A 14,936-nucleotide genomic window follows, 5' to 3' on the forward strand; every position below is an offset into this window, starting at 1 on the left:
CTGGGTCTTCCAACATGACAATGACCCGAAGCACACAGCCAGGATAACCAAGGAGTGGCTCTGTAAGAAGCATATCAAGGTTCTGGCGTGGCCTAGCCAGTCTCCAGACCTAAACCCAATAGAGAATCTTTGGAGGGAGCTCAAACTCCGTGTTTCTCAGCGACAGCCCAGAAACCTGACTGATCTAGAGAAGATCTGTGTGGAGGAGTGGGCCAAAATCCCTCCTGCAGTGTGTGCAAACTTGGTGAAAAACTACAGGAAATGTTTGACCTCTGTACTTGCAAAAAAAAAGGCTACTGTACCAAATATTAACATTGATTTTTTCAGGTGTTAAAATACTTATTTGCAGCTGTATCATACAAATAAATAGTTAAAAAAATCATACATTGCGATTTCTGGATTTTTTTTTTTTTTAGATTGTCTCTCACAGTGGACATGCACTTACGATGACAATTTCAGGCCCCTCCATGATTTCTAAGTGGGAGAACTTGCAAAATAGCAGGGTGTTCAAATACTTTCCTCACTGTAAGCTAACCGGCTGCAGCTTCATATTTACCTTTTAGACATGAGAGTGGTATCAATGTTCTCATCTAACTTTTGCACATTTCCCAAAACATCAATCAATTCCTTTCCGAACACAGTTAGGAAGTCAACAGCACTAAACACTACATGGAAATGTGAATACAACACATTGGTAATTTTTCACAATTAGTCAAAGGCAGCAATTCCCTGTCTACCCTTTGAAGAGCTTAGATTTAAATGAGGAAAGTTTAACTACGAACTATAAAGACTCGTAGCTGGTAGCCATGTTTCTCTTTCTCCCGATGAAATAGGCCAGCAGAACAATAAGAATGAGAACAAGCAGGGCAACTCCGACAGCTATGGGGACAAGGAAGCTCTCCGCATCAGCCTGGCAATCCTCAGCTAGACAGGAGTGAAGAGAGCAGAAAGGTGAATGTCTTATATGTTGAACAGCAGAATTGAAATAAAAAATATTAATGGTTAAGGCATGAACGGCTGAAAGAAAGATGTAGCCTGCTAACTGACTGAAAGGTGTCCCCAAGTATTCAAAGCAGGAATAAACATTTACTCAGGTGTCCAAGGCAGCAATACATTTTTATTTCCATAAATCTTAAAAGACTAAAAGCTCCACTTTAGTCTGACACACAATTTATAATCCAATGTTTTATAGCTAACAGCTTGAGTGAATGGAGATGAAATCTGTAATTACTTCTTTCCACATAACACACATTAATTCATTTTTAACTAGATGGTCTTGCGGCACAAATTCCCTTTACTGAACATGTATGTGCAATGTTCTCAAAGTTACCAAAATGATCTCTTAACTGTATTAGCAATTATTGAATGAACAAAACAAAACCGTATCATTAAGCAAGGCACAGTCGTCATGATAAACCTGTTAGATGATTTATTGAGAACAAGGGAGTTGAACATTGAGAAAATGTTTTAACACACATGTACACCAGTGCTGCAAAACCATCTTCATAATTAAGGCAACAGAGTTTGTTCAAAGCTGAAATACACAAGACAGCATCAATCACAAGCAAAAATCAAAGCTCGTATTTGATTTGGAACTATTACTCACACACATGTACAATGTCCTGGGAAAGCTAACTTTATAAGCAACTAAAAAAATGCAGCTATTTCTGCCTGCTTTGCTCCAGTACTGAAAAGTTGGAACAAGGCTAACAGTACACCGCACTCTGCTCGAATTAAGCAACAATACACAGCTCCTACCATGTGTACCATTGGCTTTCTAATATTACAGAAATACACATTCTGGGGATTGCCTTCATCCCTGATACTGCATCAATGCAACCTGCACTAATTCCCTGACTTTAAAGCTCCTGAAAACCTGCTTCCAGCTTCTTACTATGAGTGATTACGTGATAACACAACTTTCTGCCAACAACTTTGTCTATTTCACACGAGATTATATCACTTACTTCAGTGGTTTTCCTAACTTTTTAAAGACAGATGTGGGGTTGTTAGGTTCTTTTCCAGTACTCGAACAAAAAAAGATCAAACCACACCCACAAGGTCCTGATGGAGCAAATACGCCGAGCTTTTAAAGAAAATACCATTTTTTGCTCAAACCATATGCCATTTTTACTTTGGGGTTTTTTGTACAGATTTAACACAAACCAACTGTCTCTTGGATGTAGCTTCAAATTTATCAGACAGAGAGTGGTATCAATCTTCTTATCTTACTCTTGGCGAGAAAGCCAATATCACAAAACTATTCCTGTGTTATACTCTTCATGAAATACCACAGGTCACATTCTGAAATTTACCTTTGATTGTTGCTCGTTCAGTAATTATATTTAATGTTACAGAGAAATACTTCAGATTAACGTTTTCAGGGGCTTTAAGGTGCCCTGATCCAGCTGCAGCCCTCAAAGCTCAGGCCAAGCCTACGCCTATACACAGTTGAGATAATGTAAAACAGTCTCAACATAATGCAAAAATGTGAAGAGTGCCTTAGTGCATTTATACGTAAATAGCCTCATGAAAGCGAATATCTACACAACATAACTCTCCCTTTTCTAAACCTAATGCCAAAATGTATTGTGTGAGAAAAAAAAAAAAAAAAACAGTTGACCTTTTTTTTTTTCCTCAGATTTATTCTCTGACTGGAGCATGTGCAAATATAAGAGAGACCTTTTAAAACAGCAGACATTTTGACATGGTCCAGCAGGCAAAGCAGAGGTGTAATTAATAACACTAACGACGATTTGTCACCGAAATGTAAGTGAGCCATAGTTAAGGTCATTAGTTCCACCTGGACTTGTACGGCTTTAATGCCGAAATGTCCTCCATGAAAAAGGTCTATTCATTTTAACACACATTCCAAATATGATTTGAGCCGCATAATCAGGACAATAATTCCAATGTTTCTCCTGCTCTACAGGGGCAAACATGGTGTTAAAGCATATTTTCCTTCAATACTTTCAAAATGGAGTAGACTTTCATCCTTGTAAATTAATTTCTGGGAATAAAGAAAACTGATTAATCATCTTTCTTTGATTTGTGGAAAAATTGTGTTGAAAATGATCATTCCTTTAGGTCTGATAATTATGGGGATGAACAGTCGAACCATAAAGGAAGTAAAAACAAAAATGTGCACAAAGATAAAAATAATAACAAAATAAAACAAAAAGGGAATGTCTGCAGAGCAAGTGCAAGATCCTACAGCAACCAATTTAAATGGTCACACATCTTGTGCTAAAAATGCATCAAACTAATTAATGTCCAGAGGCTTTTGTAAATGTTGAAGTGTACTGTACCTGTGTAGAAACCTGTCATGTGATTATAACTACTTAAATAAAAAAAAGGTTGTATGGATGTTGCACTTGCTCATTAACAACAAAAAAGGAAAGACAAGACATCCAGAAAACAACAAAAAAGAAACAAAACATTGGGGGTAGACAAGTTTGGTCCTTGAAAAAAAATAAAAAAAAATAATGAAAATTAATTTTCACTCCTTATTATAGGATCATTAATGCTCCATGTGCATTTCATGTCTCATAACGGCCAATAACTTCAATACTGCATCTCATGTTTTCCCAGCAGAGACTTTAGTTTAGATTTAGATTTTTTTAAGTTATTTGCCAATTAAACAATTGCATACGAAACCCAAGGACCAGGCTTGGGAACCCCGTAATATTGATTGCAAACTGGATTTAAAGGGTCTGATATCCAACGTAAGTCTTTCTTCGACCAATCACATAAGCAATCACTACAATGAGAATCAAGCCGGCCAGAGCAGCCCCAACAATGATTGGGATTAAGATGCTGGTGTCATCCAAAGAACATTCATGGGCTGCAGATAAAAAGAGAGCCAGTCAACAGGTGGAACAGTGATTTCTGATTAACAACACAGCAGGATAGCAGTTCAGATTATTTGCCATCAGCTGTGCCAAAATACAACACTTAAAAAAGCTGCCACATGAAAATAAACATCTTTTGAATCAGCGTTGCCAGATGGGAAATGTTACAACTATCGTAACAGAGCCTACAAATTATCGTATTTTAAGGAAACTTTACCGTACGCAAATCAATAACCTGAGTTTTTGACACGCTTACAAATCTACACACATCAGGGTTTTTTAAAGCGAGCTGACGTAGCTTTCATGCATGGAAGGGGGTATGTGTCCATCAGTCTGACATTTTTTGTAATAGCCTACTATTACAAATTAAATAACAAGACAGCACAACTAGAAGCCTGTTCGTATTCTGCATGAAAACTTACTGGTGCACTCAAAACAACTCAATAACAACTTGATAATACAGCGTACAGAGGGTAAAATTTGCGTACATCTGGCAACGCTGTTTGGCATGATAGTGATGAACTTTATACAACTGAAGACATGCTGCACGAGGTAATTTGGATGTTTTTGAAGTGATCAGGACAATTGACATCAGCTTAGGATGGACTTGATTATAAATGGGAATGTATCTTTTGAAGATTTAAAGCAGTGGTTCCAAAACTGTGGCCAGGACCCCTTAAAGGACAAATCAAACCTAGGGGTTAATAACACGTGTACCGAGTTGACCGTTCTCTGGGACATGTTTTCATGCTAATCGAATGGGACCAGTTTTATCGCAAACCGCTAATTAGCTTATAAAGCTAGTCGTCAGGGCAGAGTGTAAAGTAAAAAGAAATCGCGATTTCTATACCACTAACAAGGCCCAAAATAGCACCACACTTCAACGGTAGCATAATGAGGGTCCCTACATGTAAACCGAAGCATTGAGAACTTTGTAAGTGTACAGACAGTTTATTAAAAATATAGTTTATAAAGACAGTAGCGTTCACATATACATGCGGGTGCCATCTTGTGAAAACAGTCATGACTCGTTGTTCGACTGATTTTCCCAAGATGGCGCCCGCCTGTATACGTGAACGGTTTGCGCTAAAACTGGTCCCATTCGATTAGCATAAAAACATATCCCAGAGAACGGTCGACTCAGTACACATGTGTTATTAACCCCTAGGTTCATTTTGTGCCGGCTTTGTCCTTTAAGTAGTCCCAAGAAAAAATCTGAGGGGAATGGGGGGTCACAACATTATGTCTATTTTTCCTCACCAAATTTTCCTCCAATTTCTGCATATTTCTTTTCTTGTGAAACACTGGATACGTTCCCCTCTTCTAGAAACCCTTCAGATGACTTGTGATGGACCATGTGCAGACATTGCTTCATTTTAGGGGGACGCAAGCCAAAAACATTGAAAACCACTCATTTTAAGTGTGTATAATCAAACGCTTTCCATTGGTTGTCATTAGGTTAATGTGAAGTAAAACTTAGCTTTTACTGAGGATGAGTGGCAGCAGTCTGTGACTTATTTTTGAGCTCCAAAACAAAATCAGTGCTACTGATCACTGTAATGCCATGTTTCCACTGCATATACGTTATATTATTATATATTATTTTATTATATAACATATATGCCAGTACCGGTGCCAGTACAAACTAACAATATACCTCATCAGCCCCCCGCCCCCCGACTCTAAATCTGAAACAGTTGGGTCAGGGTCTGGTCAGCGGAGTCTGTTTTAAGAGACATTAAAGAATAACCTACCTGTGCTGAAAACACCATTCTTGACTCCAAATGGCTGTACTTGAAGGTCGAAGGTGTAGAGGGTGAGTTGGCTGGTGATGGTGTAGTTCTGCTCCTTGTTACACATGTAAGAGGTGCCGACAGCTGCCTCCCACAGACTCAGGTTGGTGTTTGCTTCAGAAAACTCACCTTGAAAGAAACACCGACATAAAAGAAAAACTCAACATTAGCTTGCTTCTCAGTGTGGATTCTGGGTAGATAGTGGGTATATATGATACATTGAATTACCAGAGCTTGTATTTTTCGTGAAGTTCAGAGCATGTAGGCGGAATTTCTTTGTGTCCTGTTGGACAGAAAATAGACACAGAAAAATATGCATCAAAATAATTTATTTTGAACAAATTAAATTTCTCAAAATCCCACCGATCTCAATTACTGAAGGCTAATTGAGACTCTGCATCCAGAACATCCAGGATACATACATTTCCCTTTTCTTTGTTCAGGGACGAGGGTTACCTTAAGTGAACATTTTACATTTTGTTGCATCCTGTCTGGATGTCATCAAATATCTTATATTATCCAACAAACCAGGGACAGTAAAGGTTGCCCGGTTGCCCTTGGCAACCACATTGAGTCAATTGGCAACTGTTTTGTCCGTTGCGACCACCTGTTCAATATTTGTCTATTTAATATATAAAAACAAATCAAAACCTAGAAAATCTTATTTCAAAAGATGTCAATATTGAAAAAAACTGTAAAAACAAGGAGTATTGTTAAACTTGTTCTGTATGTGATGCATCACTCTGTTCTTCCTTCAATAAAAATAAATATATATATATATATATATATATATATAAAAAAAAGTCAATATTTTATTTGGTTGTCTCCATAAAATGTAAACACTACGTTTGTGCGCAACAGAACATTTAAGCTGTTGTGCGACCACTTTCCACACACGCGTTTGCCGTGAAAAGATACAGGCAACGCAATTTTCTGTTCATGTTAACGGCGCATGTTAAAATCCGGTACTGGACAGAATAGTAACGCGGATTTCGGTGCCACCTAACTAAATGTCAGCTCTCAGACGCTCCAAAAAAGACGTTAAAGGCAACAGAAGCATCACTGCATTCAGACTTGTAAAAGACTAATAACACGTTACACAACTAATTATTAAAATACAAATATTTGAATACATTTGCACACATATTCATGTTAACAAAAAAAAAAAAAAAACAAACACAGGGATTATAAATTGGTTTCAAGCTGATTTTAGTGTATTTATTGTCACAATAACCAGTAACCTTTCAACTTCATCTCAGTTTCACACTGACCTGAGTCAACTGTAACACCCCCAACTGATTAGGAGTGCATGAAAACTAGTTAGCAATAGAAATGTCTAAATGGATAGCTAAAATTAATGGATACATGGTTAGCTTCTGACACTCTGTTAGTAGTATGACTGCAAATCTGACCAAACTTACTGTAAAAAAAACAAAACAAAAAAAAGGGGGAAAAAAGGAAAATATGCCTAAACATGAAAAATATGTGTCGTATCAATACACATGTGCCATTGATCCACTAGTCACTGCGTTTTCTTTGCATCCGAAAAAGGAATTGACAAATTGCCTTTGATTAAGGCTGAAGACCCTATGGCTCCATTCTGGGGCCTTTTCTGTTCAACATCTACATACTTCCGCTAGCTCAGATTATGGAAAACAACAAGTTACCATAGTTATGCGGACAACACACAAATTTACATAACCTTATTGCCAGGGGACTATAGTCCAATACAAAAACTGAGTAACTGCATTGAACAAATTAATGACTGGATGTGGCAGAACTTTCTTAAATTTTATGAAGAAAAAACTGAGGTGGTTGTTTTTGGAGCAAAAGAGGAACGATTAAAAGTGAGCGCTCAGCTTCAATCGACAATGTTAAAAACAACAGACAAAGCCAGAAATATTGTTATAGTCATGGACTCAGACCTGAATTTCAACAGCTACATTAAAGATGCAGTAGGTAAGTCTTATAAAACTAACTTTCTGTCATATTTTCTGAAACTGACCCTATGTTCCAGTAGAACGACATGAATTATGTAATATAAAAAAAATCCAGCTCCTCTGGCACATCCTACAGCCTGTACTGCGATTGGCAAAATTCCACCGCTCCCGGTGGATTTTCTCCAATCAGGGCCACAGGGGGTGTCTATCTGCCGGTCAATCAGGCAGATAGAACGCTATATATGCGTGTGCGTGTCGGAGCAGACACGCACACGCATATATAGCGTTCTCCCCTCCCCCTTCCTCGCACATGAGCCGCAGAAAGTTTTCCCAAAACTCGGGTGAAAATTGGAGTGGCTTTTCAGAGGTGGTGTGAGCTCCGGGATTTTAAAGATCTGAAGAACGATGCAGACGTAGCCACATTTCTTCTCAACAGGTAACATAATTACCATGAATGATTTATCTTTCACTTGGTTATTAGTAGTCAAAAGTCCACAAAGCTACGTTGGTGAGGATGATAGTAATGTTTGCACAGTGGTCGGTCAGATATGATGCTGAAATGGCTAACGGTAGCCTGCTAGTTAGCATCGTTTCACTGTTGGTGAGTAAAGTTAACATTGTGTTAGTGTTTAGTTATTGAAAATGTTGTCTGACATGCCGGCAGTTCTGTCAAATTCCCTTGTGTGGGAGGGGCTTAGGAGACTGTTTGGGCTGCAGCAGAAAGGGGGCAGGGACTGAGAAGTTGTTGATGTTCAAATTTGTTGGCAAAGTCCTGGATCGTCACAATCTTACCTACAGCAGCTTTAAGACAATTACAAAGTCAGCCTATTATAACCTTAAGAATATATCAAGGGTTAAAGGACTTATGTCTCAGCAGGATTTGGAAAAACTTGTCCATGCTTTTATCTTCAGTAGACTTGACTACGACTGTACGGTTTACAGGTCTCCCTAAAATAAAAATCAATCAATCAATCAGACAGCTGCAGCTGATTCACAACGCTGCTGCTCGAGTCCTCATTAAGACCAAGAAAGTGGATCACATTACCCCAGTTCTGAAGTCTTTGCACTGGCTTTCTGTCCCTCAAAAAAAAAAAGAAATGATTTCAAAATACTTTTGCTGGTTTATAAATCACTAAACGGTTTAGGGCCAAAATACTTTTTACTAATTTCTGATCTGCTGCTACACTATAAACCACCCAGACCTCTCAGGTTGTCTGGGACACGGTCTGTCCCCAGAGCCAGAACTAAACAGGGAGAAGCAGTGTTCAGTTTTTATGCTCCACATATCTGGAACAAACTCCCAGAAAACTGCAGGTCCGCCGCAACTCTCACTTCTTTTAACTCAAGGCTGAAGACCTTTTTGATGCTACCTTTCTTTAAATAATTGTTCATTTCTTATACTGCACTTAACTCATACCTGCCAACATTTGGTTTTCAAAATGAGGGAGATTTGTGACTGTAAGACCCGCTGCATTTTAACATGCTGGGTAATGTCATTTTTCTCACCGTGCGCTACATTAAAATCAGTGCGACACACCTTACAAAAAGCGTGGAGGTTGTCGATATGACTAGGTAAGATGCATGTAAATAGTTGCGCCCAAAACTGTTGAAATTTACAGCTATATTTTGATTTCTTTGCGGGAACACCGCCTTCACCTGCCTTTTTTTTTTTTTTTTTAAAATCGGCTCGTTTTCGGGTCTGAACTTTCCGTGATGCTTCCACAGAGACCAACTGCGCAACTGGGTTATGGGTTGCCAGGTTGAGGTGACAAACGGGTTGAAAATTGAATACGGTGTGTGGATTGTGTAAATAGGATGCGTTTCATACAAGATCTGGCAACTGGTCAACATTAGACAAACATATTGGTCTGATTATTTATAAAGGAGTTTGGGCCATGCAAATTACGGAAGTTTCCCGGGAGAAATAACAAACCGGGAGGGGTCCGGGAGAGAGGGCTAAAAAACGGGAGAAACCCGGGAGAAATGGGAGTGTTGGCAGGAATGTTTTAACTGCTCTTAAAATGTTTTATGTAAAGCACTTTGAATTGCTCTGTTGCTGAAATGTGCTATATAAATAAAGCCACCTTGCCTTGGCTTTGATGTTGCCCAAAATGTTTAAAAAAAAAATTGGAAATACAACAGAAAATGTTTGGTTATCATTATCTTTAAAGTTTAAAGCTGTTTTTAAATATTAAGAAAAATGTAACCAAGCAGGTTTATCAAACTTACATTGGTGAAAGTGAGCATGATGGTCATTGTGTTGGATGTCAGTATCAGCTCACTGCTGTTGACTCCACATGATCCAGAGACTTTGGTCCCGTTTGGATCAAAGTTCATCTTGGGAAGGGAAGAGAAGAGAAGGGAATCAAATCAGCAAAAGGACTATGGAAGATCATCTGTACATCATCTGGAAAACAAGGTTACATTATAATTTTGCGTTTATGAACATACCTGTTCTTGCTTGAAACCAATCCGCAGGCCAATGTTGGCTATCAGACAGGCTGTGCTGTTTTCATCACGCTTGATGCTGTACTTCCCAGTGGTGGGTGTGGGGAGGGTGGGGGTCGGGGTGGTTGTGGGTGCAGTGGTAGTGGAGTTTGTGACTGGAGCTGCAGTGGTAGTACTGGGGGCATGAGTGGTGGGGGCAACAGGAGTTGTGGGTACATCGGCAGCACAAGAAGTAACTGTGTGAAAGAATAGACAACAAATGTAAACAGGAGGGAAATATTAGAAGCAGGATGAAATGCGACGCTGCATCATGCACTTACTGTTTTTACTTGTGCGGTTGTTAGTGACAAAAGCCTGTATGAGCACGTTCCACAGCGTCTGGTTGACCTTATCGGCTTCGATCGTGTCTTTACTCTTGCATGAGTAGCAGGTGTCCACTCCTACATCAGTTATGTGAGTCTTCACGGCAACAGTTTCGGTTTCTAAAAGAAATTCAAAAACCCATCAGCATCAGTACAAGGCCTGTGAATCATGTGTGTATTTCTGATTGCACAGTGAGGTGTAGAGGTTACCGTTTAATACAGAATTAGGGAAGACTGTTGTGTCACTGAGGTTGTAGGAAAATACGATGGTGTCTGCCTGGTACATTTTTCCATTGATGGTGAAGTTCACACTCCAGGAGTGACCTTCTCCAAAATTAAGCTTCAGCGTTGAGCTTGTGTCACCACATGTACTTTCATCTGTGACTTTAGCTGGAAGTTCAAACTCGACTGTTGCACTCTAAAATAGAGCAGAGTATAACCATATTTAATGACATTGTACGAGTTCGATGTCAAACTGTTTAAAAGTAAACTTCAGAGACCACGAGGGAAAAAAACTTTACTTTGCAGAGTTTTAGTTCCTGGGACAGATATACTGATGTTGAAGCATATTTTAATTCATGAAAAGCATCTGCCACCAAGCAAGTAAGAGGGAGTGTACTTTAATTGTTCATCTGATGTGCTTGACAAAGAAAAATCATCATCTAAAGCACTTCCCCTGTAAACATAGCATTAACATTATTCCAATAAGCCAAGGAGTGATAGACAGCTTATATGAAAGATCCATTACAATGTCATTCATTTTGGAGAACTGCTTTCTATAGCACAACCATTCACTAGTGAAAAGACAGAACAAACCAAATTGCAGAATATTACATTACATGTCGTTTAGCTGACGCTTTTATCCAAAGCAACTTACAATTGCTATATAATGTCAGAGGTCACATGCCTCTGGAGCAACTAAGGGTCAAGTGTCTTGCTCAGGGACACATTGGTTGATGTATCGCAGTGGGATTCAAACCTAGGTCTCCCACACCAAAGGCATGTGTCATATCCACTGCGCCATCACCATCCCAGAATGTGCACCAGGAAAACACACTAACTGAAATGCTGAATAACAAAAAAAAGCTATTTCCCCTTTCCATGATGACATATGCTTCCACAAGAGTTGTGTGATAGTCACGCTGTTGAGGCAGCCTGATAAGAGCTGAGCTGCTTTGCTCTATTGTCAAACTTCATAAGGTTACTGTGTAGCCTGATGTACTAAATATAAAACACAGCCGGTCTTAGTAGAACACTGAGGTTATTAGGACTAAGACCAGACACTCACCTTATTGTCAGCTACTTCATATGAGACTGAAAAGTTGACCATTAGATTGGCAAAGAGGCATAACTGGTTGGTTTTGTCTCTGACATTCACCTCAGTGCCATGTGACAGCTGGAACGCTGAAAAGAAAACGAAAAATGACTCCAGTTGGAACTTAATAGGTTACTCTCTTCATTAAAGGTATAGTTGCAAAAAGTGGAAACTCATGGGCACTACATATGAAGTCTATCTGTTCAAATATGAGAGAACCACACATTTTTTGGCAAACAACCACAAAGTCAGTAGCACCATCCTCCAGCTAACATTGGATAACCGCCACAGCCAAAGTGCCATGTACTAAAATACAACTTGATCAGGAATATTGTGAACAGGCTGTAAATATCCTAGGTCACCTGCCACATAAGTGTATTTAAGAGCTATTTATTATGTACAGAAGAGTTACATGACCCCAAGTTGACTGAAGTGGACAAGAAAACACTATAGTAATATTTTACAATAACTGTTTACAAGAACAGAAATGTTCGGTCCTACTTGCAGAACAAAGGCCTGAACCTTTCTACTGGCTCTAAGAAATTGTATACAATTAACAGAAGGGGAGGCCAAGGTCCATTCAGATTTACTACATGGTTTTTACCAGTATGCATTATCGTCAACTCAACAACAGCTGCCTGCCACAATCTCCAAGTATCATAAATTTATAAAAGCACCTGCCATGAACTCAAACTCACACAGATGTGTGTGATCTTGTTATAAAAACCCTGTATTTGTACTGAAGGGCCAGGTTGTAAGACATAACATCAACTACACTTTAGTCTGACAATATTTTGTCATCACTTGAAAATATTTTTTTCTCACACATATTTTGGTACATTGAAATCACAGCTATCACAATTTGTGACCCTGTCTTTGGATACATTATTTTGTAAACGCCTATCAAAAGCACTGCGTTATCATGTGCGATAAAAACATTTGCAGTGGAAACATAGCTGAAATTCCTAAGGTCACAGAACCTGATAGGTCACAGAATGTTATGTATGTCACATGTCAGCATTAGAGATTAACTTTAAGAAAAACACCCTATAAGCAAAATATAACCTTTGTGACAAAATGTTAGCTTAATCACAGCACATAAAGTGGCGTGAACGTAACGTAACATAACATTAGCTAGCTAAGAATTGACAGTGGATTCCTCATTTAAAACACTTATCTGAAATAAAAGTGATCTTATAGCAATGTCTGTTTCCCTTTTAAAGAGATACGCCAGAACGATGCACACACCACAGCACAAGCATAAGGGTACATCCACACTAGATCAGTCGGTCCGGCTATTCACCATAGGGTTGTATGCCGTTGAGTGTCATTTAAACGGCCCATTTGTGTGATGTCCTGTTATGTTCTCCCCCCACCCCCAATGTAGCACAAGTAGACTTTATATTTCACAATTACTGTTTTCCGGAAGATCGTTTATAGATCTTGACCTCACATATAGGCGGCTTTATTTCCACTCTGTGTGTTGCTGTGCTCAAACTCCTTTCGCTTTGGGGGAAAAAAAAACAAAAACTTAGAGCTAGCAAGATACATGCTGAAAATGACAAGTTTTGAAGAAAATTTGGATCGTGCAATAAGGCAGGCCTACTTGGTTCTTTTTGGGGAATAATTGTAAAGATTTACAAAAAATATGTTTAAGGCATTTACTATGTAACTGGGACATTGCTATGGACGAAGTGACACAGCAATAAACTGGTAAGAGCAAATTACATTTAACCATATATCCAGCTAATTAAATAGCTCACATTACTGCACCGTCGCTGCATCCGGAGCTTAGCGCTGCCAAAGACGATTGTGATTGGTTTCAAGAAATACAAACAACCAAACAAACGTTTTTTCTCCTATCCTTGAATGTGTGGCGTAGCCATAAAGGAAACGGTCAGTTGTTACACAAACTCCTGGGCAGGCAAGTGCTTGTGTTACATTTTTTACCCTCATAGTTTTTTAAGTTTTCTTGTGGCAGCAATAAAGTAGGGATGTTTATTTTTACCGCCTTAAAACGGATTGACCGTTGGTTACATGATTGGAAAACTCAGTGTGACATTGAGTTGCGTTTTGTCAAAACTTGAATATGTCTCAACTTTTCACTGCTGCGGTTTTTTTCTGCCCCCATCGCCAGACTAAACGTATTATTATTATTATTATTATTATTATTATTATTATTAATAATAATAATAATAATAATAATAATAATAATATAGTTTGTTATGTGCACTATCAGAGTACAAATGGAACGCTATATCCTCACAATGGCATAAGTAAGGCCACTTACGTAGAGCCTACAACCATAAAGCAGCCTTTACTGTAAACTGCCAAACGTTTGCTAATGCTAACTATTTTAGTCGTAGTTTATTTTGCGTCAACTTGGGTTTAGCTACCATGTTTACTCTCTTAACATTTGTGTGTGTGGCTAACGTTATTTAGCAGCGGACATGACTCAGATGGTTTTATCATTAACGTTACCTCAAACTTGAGCTTCAAAACAAATGTTATCTAACAAGTAAGCTAACGGCTAAGGTTGACTAACCAACACATTATGAAAAGGCAGTAACGTTATAACGTTAAAGCTGACTGTACATGTGCATGGTTCTATTCTTACACATCGGCATGAAAAGAAAAATAGCAAAGGTGAGGGGAAATGTAAAACGTTAGTCCCATGAGCTGCACACAGCGACGCTCCAGTTTGATGTTGTTGACGTAGGTAACAATTAGCAATACAGCTAGCTGCATTAGCATAACATCACGACTGAAACGAACAGCCGATCATGGGTTGGTTTTAAGGCCTGTGAAGTTAGCGTATATTCACCCTCAGCACATTTATGTATATAGCTATAGTTTAAGGCCACAGACAAATAAGACATCTTCTTAATCTCCAGAGCAGCATTTAGCCTGAACCCAGTTGCACCAGGCCCGAAGTGTCCCATGAGTTTAATCACTTCGCAGAAACATATAGCTAGCGATCTTTTTCTCACTTTTCGCATTTGATTTAAAGACTAATTCATGTGATGATACATACCAATTCCAAGGGTGAGGAATAAAACAAATGTAGCATATCGAGACATGATCGCCCAGGATTTTAGAGTGTCCACCGGAGAGAAGATCAAGAAACCAACAAGGACGCTCAGTCAGCGGTGTTTGGGATGACTCCGACAGTACCAGGAAATGGAAGTCATATGACAGATCTCAAACCAGAAGGTGTGGACTCAAAT

At 38.9% G+C, this 14,936-nt stretch overlaps 1 protein-coding gene across 2 annotated transcripts; it reads right to left on the bottom strand.

Annotated features, from left to right (window-relative positions):
• Positions 1-507: 507 nt before the first annotated feature.
• On the bottom strand, positions 508-14,934 carry lamp2 (lysosomal-associated membrane protein 2). 2 transcript variants are annotated; one of them, XM_028589168.1, is made up of 9 exons: positions 14,744-14,934; positions 11,683-11,798; positions 10,605-10,812; positions 10,353-10,514; positions 10,036-10,268; positions 9,814-9,921; positions 5,873-5,927; positions 5,606-5,773; positions 508-924 (listed from the first exon to the last, which is right to left on the bottom strand). In XM_028589168.1, exons 1-9 carry the CDS (start codon positions 14,787-14,789, stop codon positions 782-784), a joined length of 1,239 nt encoding a protein of 412 aa, XP_028444969.1. In that variant the 5' UTR covers positions 14,790-14,934; the 3' UTR covers positions 508-781. The 2 variants fall into 2 exon arrangements, with proteins under 2 accessions (XP_028444969.1, XP_028444970.1); XM_028589169.1 differs by lacking the exon at positions 508-924 and adding an exon at positions 1,098-3,844 and having other exon boundaries at positions 14,744-14,933.
• Positions 14,935-14,936: the final 2 nt, after the last annotated feature.

The sequence above is a fragment of the Perca flavescens genome, chromosome 10, assembly GCF_004354835.1.
Source record: "Perca flavescens isolate YP-PL-M2 chromosome 10, PFLA_1.0, whole genome shotgun sequence".
Lineage (NCBI taxonomy): Eukaryota > Metazoa > Chordata > Actinopteri > Perciformes > Percidae > Perca > Perca flavescens.